Source organism: Limulus polyphemus, unplaced genomic scaffold (genome assembly GCF_000517525.1).
Source record: "Limulus polyphemus unplaced genomic scaffold, Limulus_polyphemus-2.1.2 Scaffold8091, whole genome shotgun sequence".
NCBI lineage: Eukaryota > Metazoa > Arthropoda > Merostomata > Xiphosura > Limulidae > Limulus > Limulus polyphemus.
In genome coordinates this window covers 6740-21668 of record NW_013673701.1, presented here as the reverse complement: position 1 = coordinate 21668, position 14929 = coordinate 6740, and the positions used below count along the sequence as shown (strand labels likewise).

At 29.9% G+C, this 14929-nt stretch overlaps 1 protein-coding gene across 1 annotated transcript in view; it reads left to right on the top strand.

Annotated features, from left to right (window-relative positions):
- LOC106475104 (palmitoyltransferase ZDHHC7-like) overlaps positions 1–14556 on the top strand; it is a gene marked incomplete at its 3' end in the record, with an annotated part of 21945 nt that extends 7389 nt beyond the window's left edge. The window contains exons 2-4 of the mRNA XM_022379310.1: positions 3403–3464; positions 13371–13467; positions 14484–14556. Coding sequence (XP_022235018.1) covers positions 3403–3464; positions 13371–13467; positions 14484–14556 — 232 coding nt within the window. The remainder of the gene's footprint in view (positions 1–3402; positions 3465–13370; positions 13468–14483) is intronic.
- Between the last annotated feature and the right edge of the window lie 373 nt (positions 14557–14929).

The window sequence follows — 14929 nt, the reverse complement described above, 5'->3', positions numbered from 1 at the left end:
AAACGTCTAATTTGAAGCAGTGCTGTATTCAACATACCACGTGACACACAAAAATCAATGTTTATCTGTGCTTTGTAATATTTACTTTTAAATTAACAAATTGAGTAATGTATAGTTCTAAAATATGAATTATAACCTACAGTTTTATACCAAACTTATTGACATAAATTCATGAAATAGTACTTCAATAAAACAAAGAGATGACATGACCTTTCACCTGTGGCCTGTCTCAAAAGGGTTAAGACATATGATTTATATCCTATAAATATGATTTTGCCACATCAATGAAATTCTAGATTATGCTTCTTCTGTCAATAATGACACAAAACAGTTTTTACACTGATAAAAATCATCACATGAAGATATCGTTTGTTTACCATTCTTTGATTTATTTATGTCTGTTGTAACCTTCTGCAGATTTACAAAATCTGTTACAATCAGAACTGTTGGTTGACCTTTTGAGCATTCATTACTATAACAAACATTATAATTTTCAGAATAATGTTCTTTATATAAATGCCCAAATGCCTTGTCACTTTCTGAACAGTAATAATTTACCCCATGAAAACCTTTTATTGATATTATAACATTGGAATGATGATCATAGTACCATAGGTGTATTTTGTTTGGGCATGATGGACCATTATATATTACACAGTTGAAATTTTCCATTGATACTACATGTACTTGAACATTTAGATGACATTCAAGTTTAGACATATCTTCTATATCGACAAGGTTCTTCTGGAATATTAGACGAAGTATGCAAGTCTTTAGATATATGTGTGAATAGTGGTCATTGTTGATTTCTAATACTATTATATTTTGGGTAATTTCTGAATAATGCTAATGCTATTACTATAGCCTTAGCACAGCAAAGGTCATAGTTATTATTTATAGCAGCAACTGATCATTTTTTAAGTTGATCAAGACTAATGTTTGATAACTTATAATTATTGGTGCTGCCTACTGGTAATTCCAATGTAGCAACTTCAATTTAACCTTTGTATTTCTTAAACATCTTCGTCCAAATTATATGTGTGTGATTTACTAATAGTATCTTAGTGTCAGACAGTCTGAAAGTTCTGTGCAGTTTGGTATTTTAACTAATAGTAAAATTAAACAATAAGTCATTCATTTATTATATTTAGTTGTAGGACAATAAAAGTAAATTATTGTTTATAATAACTGTTTCATTCAAATAATATGTTTTACTTGTGAAAGCAAATCATTAATTGTCCTACAGAACATTGTCTGAAAGAAACTATGATCAGATTTGTGTACACAAAAAGTTTGAAGGTGCGTTTGCCAGTGATCAATTCCTAATAGCATTAAACAGTTTTCAAAGTTTCATTTAATTTTAATCTTCTATTGAAAATGGATTGATAAACAGTAAGTCATTCATATTATAATTTTAAGTTGTAGCAAATTGTATTAGTACATATTTTGAAATATGCAAAATAATGGTTTTAACACAATTACATATAGATCATATGTGGAAGTGTAGTGTCCACCCTTGTAAAACATGAGATAAAACTATAAAATCGGAATACCCCAATCTAATTTCCCTTGCTTTTCATGGTTGTTGTTGTTTGTTCCACTTTTAGTGCCACATTTTATAATGGATACTTTTAAATTTCTTCCTTTGTTTAGTGATTGCATTAATTTCAGTGTTGTTTTTTTCTCTTACATGTGTATTCTGTGAATACTTAAAATATGTTTCTGCATTTCATTTACATTTTATGTATTGTTTATCTGTCTTGGATATACTATACCTGTGCTAACCTTTTTTTTTATATTAACCCTTTCACTGCAGGCAGGTTAAAAAGTGCATGTCATGATTTTTTACAGAGGTAATTTCAAAATTTTATTAAATAACTTTACTTTTTCTTGTATCAATGGAATTGACATCAAAACACAGTTTATAATTCAAATTTTAATATTATATATGTTTTAATTTCCTAATTTAAAAGGAAATTTAAAGAAAAAATGGTAAATATCAATTTTTGTTTCTCACATAGCACTTCCTATTGTCTTATTGTGTATAGTGGCTAACAAAATAGAAACTTGAATTTGAGATATAAGCAAACTAGAATATAAAATAAGAACCTCCCACCCCATTGATTTTATAACCATGTGCACAAATAACATATTTGTATTCTTATATGGTATACTGCTAGATTCCAAACATTCCAGAAGGATAACCAGTGCTCAAACACTTGCAATGTTTATTGGATCAGCTCCAAACCATATAATAAATGTTTTCACAGATTCAAAGTGCAATCTTATTACTCTGGAGAATTCTTATTATAAACACTGTAGGATACATAAGCTAATAAATTCCACATCATGTTCTTGGAGCAGGGGTCAAGTTGGCTTATTTCTTTGTGTGTGCTTTGTTGCTCTCGAGAGTATTGTATTACAGTGTCACATAAGCAGTCTAATGACACAAGTGGTGATTTGTTGTTTTATTTTCATCAGATTTCTACTTCAGTTGTTGATGATAAAATAAACACAGAAAATGTATCTGAAATGTTTAGCAGCTCAAGCTCTTAAGAGAAATAGTTTGAAACTTCTTGACCAATAATAAAGACAAAAGAGCATAGCTGCCCATTTTATTTCTGATTTTACAACTTTTCATTTTACTTTAATGATTTGTCTACTGGCTGAAGAATCAAATATATTGTTAGAGTAGAGGTAATGACAGATAAAATATAAAGCTTTACTGAAAAAAGTTTTCTATTTATTTAGGAGGTTTTGAAGGTTACACAAATGAAGTTTGAAAATTTTGAGACAAAGAAAAGTATTTTTAATTATAATTGAAAATTCACTCTGCACACAGACTAGTCAAAAAAAAAAAGATTTGATATATATACACAGACAAATCTTTAGTAAAAATATTTCATTAAAAAAACTGGTTTTTGTGTGCAAACAACATGTGATGTTTACTAAAAGTCTGTCATATTTTGTGAAGATACACATACTGTATTAAAAGTTATAGTATGGAAACTGTAATGAGTACAAAGTGGTTATGAGCTCGGTCAATCTGACCTATCCTATGTTGAGAGAGTTAATGCCATTTATACCCATATGAGTCATACTATGAAGTTAAAATGCTGAAAGGTTTAAAAAAACAACTTTCTTAAAAGTACATGTAATATGCTGTGATTATCTTTTGTAAAGCAGTTTCATCAGAAATTTGTATAAACAATACATGTTAAAAATCTATAAATTTGTAGGCACTGTTCTGTTGTTTTAAAAAAATGTTCCCTATATTTTTGTATATGCATTACAAGACACAGAATTATATGAATTACACTATATTTTTCCTTAACTTTATATCTACAGATAAGTGACTAATATAATTGTTAAAATGTTTATACTTTATTGTTTTGTGTGTAGGATTAACAACTGTGTTGGGGAGTTCAACCAAAAATACTTCATCCAGTTCCTTCTCTATGTAGGTATGTTTCTGTCTGTTATATGTACTTGTAAGTAAGTAATGTTATTAACTTATATTATAGGTTGTGCAAGTTGTTTCAAAGTAATTTTGTTACGAATTACAAACATACATTCTTGTTAACTGTATGATTTTTAAAGTTTCATATAATAACATAAGAATTCTACTGTGTATCTATAACTACTACAGAATAATTAGTGCATGTATTTAAACTAAAATGGAAATTGTGCCGTAGGAGAAATTAAAACTTGACCGATTAGTAGAATAGTGAACAGAATCAAATTTTAAAGAAACATAATAGACTAGGCACTTTTAGAAATTGGAAAAGCATATGAAAGTTATAAAGAGTGTATACCTATTTTTTGTAAATATTATAAATGTAGTAGATGTACTCGTTCCTTGCAACAAAAAAAAGTTGATAAATTACTTGTGTAATGACCCATAATGAAAATAATGTTGGTCAGATTCTTTTGGATTAGAAAGTCCAGTCCACTTAAAGATACAAAAATGTTTTATTTTTCTTACTACAGGGTCTACAAGTTAGCTATCTCAATCTTTTTTCTGCCCTCTGAGCATTCCTAAAAAGTTTTTGTGCTCAGCACACCAATATATATATCCCACCAATTTCACACCATTTTTGAACATGTAAATATCATGTGACTACTCTCCACCAATAGTATTGTGCCACCTATATTAGCACAACTAGCTCCTTCTGCTATTCCTGCTCATTCGTCACTTTCTTGATCGATACAGCTTAGTTTAGACACCTGTTTTTTTGTATGTGCTACCGTTAATGATTGTGCTTATTTGCCATTTCAGTTTTTTTTCAACAGTTACTGTACTTGAATGTAGTATGTGCTACCATTAATGATTATGCTTATTTGCCATTTCAGTTTTTTCAACTGTTACTGTACTTGCATGTACTCGTTTCAATGATTTTTTAGTTTTTTTTTGCATTTGTTTCTTTTTTATATGAATTTGCGATTCAATGTAGTTTTCGGTAGTTCTTGTTACAGTCAGCAACGCTACTGATATGACTTCCCTGAATCTGGTTCAACATTATCTGCAAAGACCTTAATTCGCAGGGAGCTAGATTCATATGTCCAGCTGGTAATTTCTTCTTCTTTTCAACCAAAAAATGTTGCTGAGGAAAAATACAATCAAAGAGAAGCCAATTTGGACTCTCTTTTTATGGCATCTTCTTATTTTGGTTTGTCACACACTACACCTCTTCGGAATGTTTCACTTTCCACACCTTTTTTTTTTCTACATCTGATTATTCAGGTTGACAGTCAACGCATTTTCGAGATGAGAGTGATTTTGCTACTTTTCTTTTTATTGCTCCTGTTGTTGTGCTTCCATCTTGTTCACTTTGGTGGAGGTTTGTTCTCCTCCTCTTTCTTCCTATTGCTTCCAGATCTCCCAGTGGATCAGTGGTAAGTTTTTGACTTGTACACCTCCCACCTGGTTGCAATACCTGTGGTGGGTTTGGCTCATATGCCCTTTGTGTGGCTTTATCCTTCTTTACACATGGGAGAATTAAGTATTTCACATCATCAGTGCTCTGACTTTGGTAAGTTAAATAATTGTGTGTTCTTTATTGTCTAAGTTAATTTAAATTTTTTGTCTGTTAGATATTGATTATTACATTGTTTTCTAAGTAATTTTAGTCAACTTACATGTTCATCATTATTACGTACTTTGTAGACTAGAGAAATTTCAATGTTTTGTCAGTTTGATATTAATGAGTACTTTGTCAACTTGGTATGTTTATATAGTTTGTACTTTACATATCATTCCAACTAGTAACACTTAATTCAATGTTCTATCTATGTTCTATCTCAGACAATTCCCACTCTTTCTGCCCACTGTCGGTGTTCTTCTTTTAGATCTTGCCAATTCTCAAAAGTGAGGACTAAGTGGGAATAGCATGGGGAGCTAGTTGTGCCTATATAAGGGGTACAATACATGATACTTACATGTTCAAAAATGACACAAAATTGATGGGGTGTACAAACTGGTGCACTGATAGTAAAACTTTTTTTAGCAATGCTTAAAGGGCAAAATAAAGATGAAGATAAGTTTGTGTGAGAAAAGATTAGTAACTATTGGAAATACATTTTCAGCATAAGAAAATGTTGACTTTTGTGGGAAGATGATTAGAGTTAGCTTCTGTAGAAAACAACAACAGAGTTTAGAAGTTTTGAGAAAAAAAGACATAGAACATGGAATTTTTTTACAGTTTCTTTAGATATTATTTTTATTCCTGGACATGTTCTTGTGTTCAGCTATATTTGTTTGAAATCTATGGCAATTTTCGTTTATGACAAAATATCAGACAACCCTAGTTACATTTAGAGAGTACAGAAGGTGACAGCAAAATATTTTGATGAGACAATTTTTCTTAAAGAATATTATAAGCCAAATGTGGACCAGTGGTTAGTATGCCAGACTGTGGATACAAGGTTCTATGTTCCGTGCCACATCACCACTGGAAAAATATATCATTTTCTGCACTTTGGAGCCATGTGTATGTTATAAAAGTAACAGTCAATTCCCACTATTCAGTTAGTTAGTGTTGTTGAATAGCTGCTTTTCCTCTAGTCTTTCACTTCAAAATTAGGGATGGCTGGCTCAGATAGCCCTCGAATAGCTGTGTGTGAAATTCAACATCAACAACAATGAATATTGTTGTTAAGTTGATCATATTCAAACAAAGTAGATAAGTAAAATATAAGTAATTATTTGTTGAAATAAAGCTGTATTTATTAGAAATAATTTATTTTGATCAAGAATATTATTAGCAAATTATATTGTGACAACTTAGGTCATAAGTCACCAATATATTTTTATTAGTTTTTTCCATGTTTTTACAGTTTATAGCCAGAAGTCGTAACTGGTGACTTATGCAATTGACAAAATGAAGTGTAAAAAGAAATATGTTAATATCGATAAGGTTGAAATTGATTATATACATAAAATGGTACTTTTGGATCAACAATAAAAAAATATAAGATGAAAGGAAGTATATCTAATGTTTTTTCAAAACAGTGTTTTAGATATTATTTTGAAATTGCTCAACATAAAAAAATGCTAGAAACAATTTTTTAAAGTGATAACTAGATACTAATTACTAAGTTTTTCTGAGATTCATGCAATTTAGTTAAGTATTTTCATTGTGAGAAGGAAAGAAATTGGTGGGAGACAACTATTGCAAGTATAATATCACTCTAGCAGGGTGTATACAGTTAGGGAAAAAATGCCTAAAGTTAGGGAAATTTTTTTTGTCTTTTTTATTTTTTTCATCCAGTAATCACTAACAGAAGTGTGTTGGGTATATCCTGAAAAATACAGAATTCCACCAAACTACTCTTTCTTCTTTTTAAGTTTTACGTAAATGTAACTGCATGTTAACTTACCTGTGTTATATGGAATTGCCCATTTTCAGTTACTTTCCTGTGGTGTGATACATGGCTAGAGCTTCAAAATGAAATTACTTAGTGCTCTTTTGTGAAATAAAATTTCCAGTATAATTTTTGGTTGTATTGCAGTTATTGGAACTTCTAATAGACTTTTATATACAGGTTTTATATGAGGCATAGTGCACAAGACAAGGATATTATATGACATCCTTTGTAGGATGGGACCTTGAAAAACATTTGAAAACCCTGTTTTACGTTCTGCATGATACACCTGCTAGATGATCAGATTATACAAAGATAACAGACGAGAAAGAAATTTTTTTGACTCAAAGATGATGCATATATTATTGCAAATTGCTTTTATAGTGAAATGCTCATCCGAATTTTTATTTTTTTCAATAACTATAACAATTTGAAACTAAAGGACATGAATCTAAAATGTTATTGTACTTGCACTGTGTCATCCCATCTAAGTTATAAAGCATCTACTTGTCAACAGAAATTATTTCATAGAAAATATCATTCACTATTTCAGCTAGTTAATCACCAATAAATTTTACATGAAAACAAGCCAGTAAGTGCAAAGAAGCTCTAGGACCTTTGGTTAAAAAGACCCAATATCCTACCACTAAAATGATAGGACAAATTTCATTAAAGTTTATATTAAAAAGTCAGTATAATATGAGGTCTACCATACATACTTACTGACTTTTTTACATAAAATTTAATGTTAGAAATTGCCATTTCATTGTTTATTAATAGAATTTAATATGGTTAGTAGTATCTGATCATAATATGATATTGTGAGCAGACTCTTAGTACAAAGCCTTATGGGTGAAAATTGATGGGGACAGCTTGTACTTTTGGTTAGCTCAATGGAAGAGCAGTAGCCCTGTTAGTAAGAGGTTCTCTCTTCAAGTTCTTGTTGTAAAGATTTTAATCTTAATCATCCTTCTCACCAATTTTGTTATATTACCCAGTTTCTTCATTATAATAACCATTGTTATTATACCCAGAAAGAAAATATAAATGAAGTGAACCTTGCAACTCAAGCTTGTATATTTTCTTTCTGGGTCTGTCATAAGTGTTCATACCAGCCATGCTAGTATTGATAGTTTCTGAATATCTCTGCATTCAAGACTACTTCTGTTGGTGGCATGTTTCCTTTCCACATGTTTTAAACCTTTTTAACTATTTTTCTTTTGATCTAAGTATTTTCATTCCTGCATTTTGTTTTTCTTTGTGTTTACTTATTTTCTCTTTTGAAAACATTACATAGTCAACAATGTGTTTGAGAATATTCTTCAACAAATGTAAATAATTAAAAAAATATTTAGAATTCATTATGTTCATTTTATTCTAAAAATATACTGTTGTTACCTCATTGCAATAAATATACCCTTGTTATACCTTGTTCAAGATAAACCAAGTGCATCTTCTATGGTTGAATTCAACACACTGAAGCTATACACTTATGATCCTGGAAATGGAATGACAAAATAGAATATAACTCAGTTGGAGTTGTTATTTCTCTGATCCATCTACTTGAGTCCTTATACAAGAATTTTCCAAAGTGTGGGTTGATTGCTAATGGGCTCTCAGAAGGTTTGAATTGAAGTCATTAGGTGTTCTGTTTCAAGAATAAATAAAACCAAAATTAAGAGTAACAAATATTTTAATTTCTTGCATTTGAAATTCATATGTTATGCTGTGTTGTAGCCTAAAGAGTGCATAATTATTCTCGTGATTCATGGCATGCGCACGTTTTACTGACATAACGACAGTCCAAATCCAGTATCATAAAAAGTCCATCTGCACTGTTAAAGAAATATACAGCTAAAATTCAGACTCGAAGGATGATGGTTTGCAAAAAGACTTTTAGCTCCTGAGGCAAAAGAGAATCACTGGAAATCCAAGAAACTTCTATTTGTGGATAACAGTGGAAAGAAGGATTATGGGTCTGAGTCAGAACAGCCTGATCTCCCAGATTCAGAGTTCATAGAACTGAAAAATGATTTGCTAAAAAAAACTACACGTTACAAAAGAACAACAAATTGAAATTGAAAAAAAAACAAAAAAAACATAAGGTCAGTACAACAACTCTTTATGGAGAACAGAAAGGAAACAACGACTTACAACTTCTTACTTTGGAGACATTTGCAAGATGAGGGATACTACGTCATGCAGCTTCAAAGTGAAGAGAATTTTATACAGTTCTTCTTTCTCTACACCTGCAATAGAGTATGGCAAAAGAACGAAAAAAATGCCCTACTTGATTACTCCACTAAAACTGGAAACAAAGTACAGGAGTGTGGCCTATTTGTGGACATGGAGAAAGGATACTTGGCAGTCTCCCCAGATGCTATTGTAGAGTCGGATGGTATTTTTGAAGTGCCCGCTAAAAGCTAAAGAAATTACTCCTTTACAGGCTGCACTATCAATTAAAGATTTCTGTTGTACTTTACTTGATAATACTTTGAAACTGAAAGATACACATACATATTATTACCAGGTGCAGGGTCAACTTCATATAACTGGTAAAAAATTTTTTGATTTCATTATTTAGACACCTCTCGATGTAAATATCTAACGAATCACTCGAGATAACAATATTTGGATTGAAAAGATGCTCCCTAAACTGGATCAGTTTTATTTTTCACGTGCTATTGCCAAAAATAATAGATCCAAGAATGACAAGAAGCATGGTTTTAAGAGAACCAAACTATGTTCTTGAGGCCAAAAGAAGATGGAAGTGAAGAAAAATATATATATATATATATAAACAATCTTCCAAACATTTTTATTTGAACCTTCGTTTTCATATTTGTCATGTTTTGTTTGAGATATTAAGGCATCATCAGCCTTGTGATTTCCATTTGTTATTGTGTATGCGTCTTCAAGCAAATTATATTTTTATGTATTTATATTATGAATCATCCTTTACATTAGGAATGTTTGTTGTTGTTGTTTTTTTCAAATGGAAGTATTTTTAGTGTAAATAAAAGTTAACAAAATATCTGCCTTTTTACAAAGTTACATAGTTCAACCTCACAAACAATTTGGATTTATGTTAGTTCTCCTTAAGTAATATAAAGAATATTAAAAAATACATTAGGAAAATAGTTTATAAATACTTTCAGTATTCTGAAGTTATTTCGTTTTATTATTACAAATAATATTTTATTTAAAAATAATCACATAAAATTGCAACTTTTCTGACTTTTGATCAGTTTCGAATTTGACTAGTTTTTGTGAGGTCAGCTGGGCTTTTCCTAGAAACTTATTTATTTACCATATGAAACTTCTAAATAAGAAGTATTTGTAATTGTTTCTTCCAACACTGTGCTCCCTATCTCCTGGAGCGTTCCTTTGGCTGTTACGGTAGAAATACTCGACCCCTGTTGTTATGACAGTCACGTGTCAAGTTTTACACATATATATATTTGAAATCAGGTGGAAATGCTTTTGGTATGGGACCACTTATTTTTCAGTTTACGGTCAAGAATGCAAAAAAATATTGCAAATTGCTATTTATAATGAATTATAAATGTAAAATTTTTTTTACACAATCATACAAACTATTTATATGTAAAGATGTTACATGTGCTTATAGCTTTATATTATTTATCTTCAGTTCACAAATATCTTCCAAATATTTTCACTATTGAAATCCTCACAGAAAACTAGCAAGTGGTTTTCTAAAACAGCTTATTAAGTAGTTATGAATATTCCTGCATTTTGAAATCATAGTTGTAAATATGTCTTTGGATTTTTGTCATGTTTTATGTAATTGTAATTATGTGTTGTTTGCTAAGTTTCATTAGTTCTCAAGAAGTGTAGTTTTATATATATATCTTGGCAATTGATCCATTTTAGTTCATCTATAATCGTGTTGGTTTCCAATGGCTCACTACTAATTAAGCGATGTAGTTGTAACTTGCCTCAGGCAGATTACTTGACCTGTCAGTGTGAAGAATGGAACATTTACAATTAGATCTCAGTCCGAGGGGTGATAGCTTTCCTGTAATATGTAAAATGAAACCGATATTACAAATCAGGGTGGGTGATCTCACTATGCAGACAAAGTTGGCATTTTTACATATGTAATTATATATACAATATAAAAAAAATGGTAATTTTTATTGCATGAGAACTCTATGTTTTGTAAGTGGCATGTATGAATACGGCTAAGAAGGAACTGTGAACGTAGGCTTCGTTTTCTACATAGTAACAAACTGTGTTGCATAATGGCTTACCAAGCAATACTTTTCATGCACAATGTATTTTACGCTAACTTTCTTCACTTGAAGCGTTTTGGTTATTTATTATAAGGTCCATCTCGAAATATAGGTTTATTATATTCACAACAAAATGTCTGAACAGCATTTTCTGTGCTAGTGAAGCTGTGTAGGCTCACATATCGTTGAACTAAACATCAGAAAATAATTAGAATTTTTATTTTTACTTCATTTATTTTTGGTATACTCAGTTAAGAAAATTTAGAAAATAATTCAGATCTAATACTCTAAATATAGCTTTACTATATAATATTTAATTTGCATGTGAGGTATATCTGTCATAAAGAACAATACACACTACAAAGATAAATCTATAAAACAACCCAAACTTATACTTCAGATAATACAGATCATATTGTTATGAAATCAAGAATACTAAATATTACTGAACAATTCTCTGTAGATCACTGATAAACTTGAGGATTAGCAATCTGTCTGTGTTGTTTATTAGCGGCTATCAATATTTATTGTTACTAGTTTTATGTTTCTGTGGGTGCTATGATTGGCTTGTATGCATTCTTAAATATTAGCTTGACCAATTGTTGAGAAACATTTGTAATAGCATACGTGTTCTAATAAGAAGAATTAGTTACATACATGTCATGTGAGACCTTATCCATACAATAGGGATAGTACTTGTACGTAGGCTCCGCCTTCACTCTAGATCATCGACTAATTACAATATAATGTATTAATGCGTTGATGCCATCTATTGTTGTAAATCAGTAATAGTAACTCTGAAGGTAAACATCACTTATGCGACATAATTTTAGTATCTACTGAAAGACAACACACTATAGTGGTGCAAGTGGTTAAAATGGGTGACCCTTCCAGGTGGCCTTTGGCTCTCTTTTGATGGAACAAGCATTCTAGAAAATGTATTATTTTTCTGTTATATTTCACCCAATAACAATTAAATATATCATGATAATTATTTATACAGCATCACATCTTAATACCTATGCAAATTGGGATTTTCCTTATGGGACAACACAAAATAAAGTAGTGTTTGCCCAAACGATGTGGAAACAGAACTATGACTACAATTGAGCTTGGAGAAACTGTGCATGATGAAACAAAAGTATAACTAAGCTACAGTTATTCTTTCACATCTTTAAACCAACATAACATAATTTTTATAATTTAGTAATGAAGTATGTTGTTGTATCACCATATGTTTTAATTATGAAAAGGTTATGAAGCATTATTATTATCATTACTACAATTTCTTGGGATTATTTTAATATAGAATCATAACAAAAATGATGTTTTTAGGTAATGGTTTGCATCACAAAAAATTTTTTAACCACTGCTCTATACTGTTATTAATTTAAATTCTGTAATTGATTGAATAAGCTAAAACTGTTGGATTGATTATTGTTTGTTTTAATGATTTCATTGGATATTATCTCCATCCACCAAACATGCTCGCCCTTTCAGCCGTGGGGGCATTATAATGTGACGGTCATTCCCACTATTTGTTGGTAAAAGAGTAGCCCAACAGCTGGCGGTGGGTGGTGATAATAGCTGCCTTCCCTCTAGACTTATGCTGCTAGATTAGGAACAGCTAGCACAGATAGCTCTCGTGTAGCTTTGCGCAAAATTCAAAACAAACAAACAAACATTGGATATTTATGTAACTTCTTGCACCTTTTTTGCTGTATATAAAATTGAATTTACTGAGTATTTCTAATTACCATCATCCAACTATTGGACTACTTACAACCAACTATTTAACTACATGTGCACAGAATGAATCAATATTGATTATCCATAATACATATTTCAATAAAGTTAACAAGTATTATGAATAAAATGATATATTAAATTTTTAATTTTTTTTCTGGCTAATTCACCATTAATTAAAAACAAAGTTTATACAAATCTTGTGTTTTTTCTACAACATTGATTACAAATACAGCACTTTATTAAAATCTTTTTTTTCTTCCAAAGTCACTGTTAATGAATCTTTTTATTTTTCAGCTGCTCTAAGTATCTGTATCTTTTTTTCATATCATATCAGCATTGATTATAAATAAAATAGTATATTAAACTTTTTATTTTCATATGAAGTTAATATTGATAATGAATGGAGTATTTTATCAAAATCTTTTATTTTTTGTTAAGTGATCTTTACAAGTATTTACCAATAAAGTGGTTTATTCACATTTTCCTCGAATTTACTGCCAGGTTTGGCTAGTATTTATACAGTGGCCATGGTTGCTCTTTCATGGACCAGAGAATGCAGAGATTGCAATCATGAAATCATATTTAAGCAGCATAGAGTGTAAGTTTACCTTGTGTTTATTTATTATTAATTTTTGTTTGTGAATATTTAGTGAAAATGAATTCAATTTAAAAGTTTGGCAATGTGAAAAATGTCAATTGTGCTAAACATTGAACTTTTAAATTAAATGTTTGAAAGATGTCATAAATGCACTCTGGTATGTAACAGTTGGGAAATGCTAAATTTACTATATCAGAAGTGTTTTAAGTAGCATGTATTAATAGAATAAGTGGTTTCTTAAATGCATTGTGAAGACAATAAAAAATTAGAAATGTACTTCTTAAAAAATTTGTTTTTCTAAAAAGGAACCTTTAGAATTGTGTACTCTTTTCTTGCATTGTTAGTGTTTTTTATAACTTTTCTGCAGTTGTACGGTTTCTGTATTATACTTACTTATTTTAAAATATAATGTAATAGGGGATACTAGTCAGTTTAAGTAATATACTGTGTAACTTAAAGGAATTTCTGAATTTGTATCTGGTGGTAAGTGTTTTCCATAAATGATACTTAAATAGAGAAAATGGATAAATTCTACAGCCTAATTGCTTTCTTTCATACATTTGAGAGTAATTTTATATTTTATGGTGTTTTATGTAATCTGTAACCATTTTTTTATGTTATATTATGTTTTTCTAAATAATTTCTTAAGTAAAGTTGTATATGTTGTTTGCATTTAACCATTATTGTATTTTTGAAATTTGAAAATAAATTATACATTTAATAAGTAATGTAGTTTCATATGATTTAAAAAAAATATTAATTCACTTTCTGAGAAAGAAACGGTCATTAGGAATAACCTACAGGGACAGTATACAAATATTTAAATTTTAGTCATTTTTTATTACCTTTTTTTAGTAGCTATTGGTGAAAGAACACTGGAAATATACAAAAAGTGTTTAGATTGTTGTAAAACATGTGCTTTGCATATTCACATTTTTATTCCAACTGATTAATATATATTTTTACAAATTGAGTGACTAAAAGACTTGCTCATAACATAATTTTTGTTATTTCAGAATACATTCTGTGATCCTAGTTATTGAGAGTCTTCTTTTTGGAATTTTTGTGATAGCTATCATGTGCGATCAGGTAATTGTTAAATTTTTTCACATCTTTATAAACACATCTGAATACAGTTCCAAAAATCAATGAATTATTAATTATTTGTCAGTGTTTATTTCATGTGCTCTGTTTGAAAAATCATACGTGGCTGTTTTGGTCCATTGTATGGATGCTATCCACTCTTATAAGATAGTATTCCATTTATAACTTCATATTTTTTAAGATGCTTCTGTAAAGTTGTGCAACATTGTTGCCTACTGGTAGTAGGTAAAAGTTTCTTATAGAAATACAGATTCTCAGAGAAATTCAAAATGTTGGAGACTAAACAGCCATAGAAACAAATGACAGTTCATTCTGGTGTATGCAGGTCTCTGGTTGGACGTTTATGGACATGTTAGCA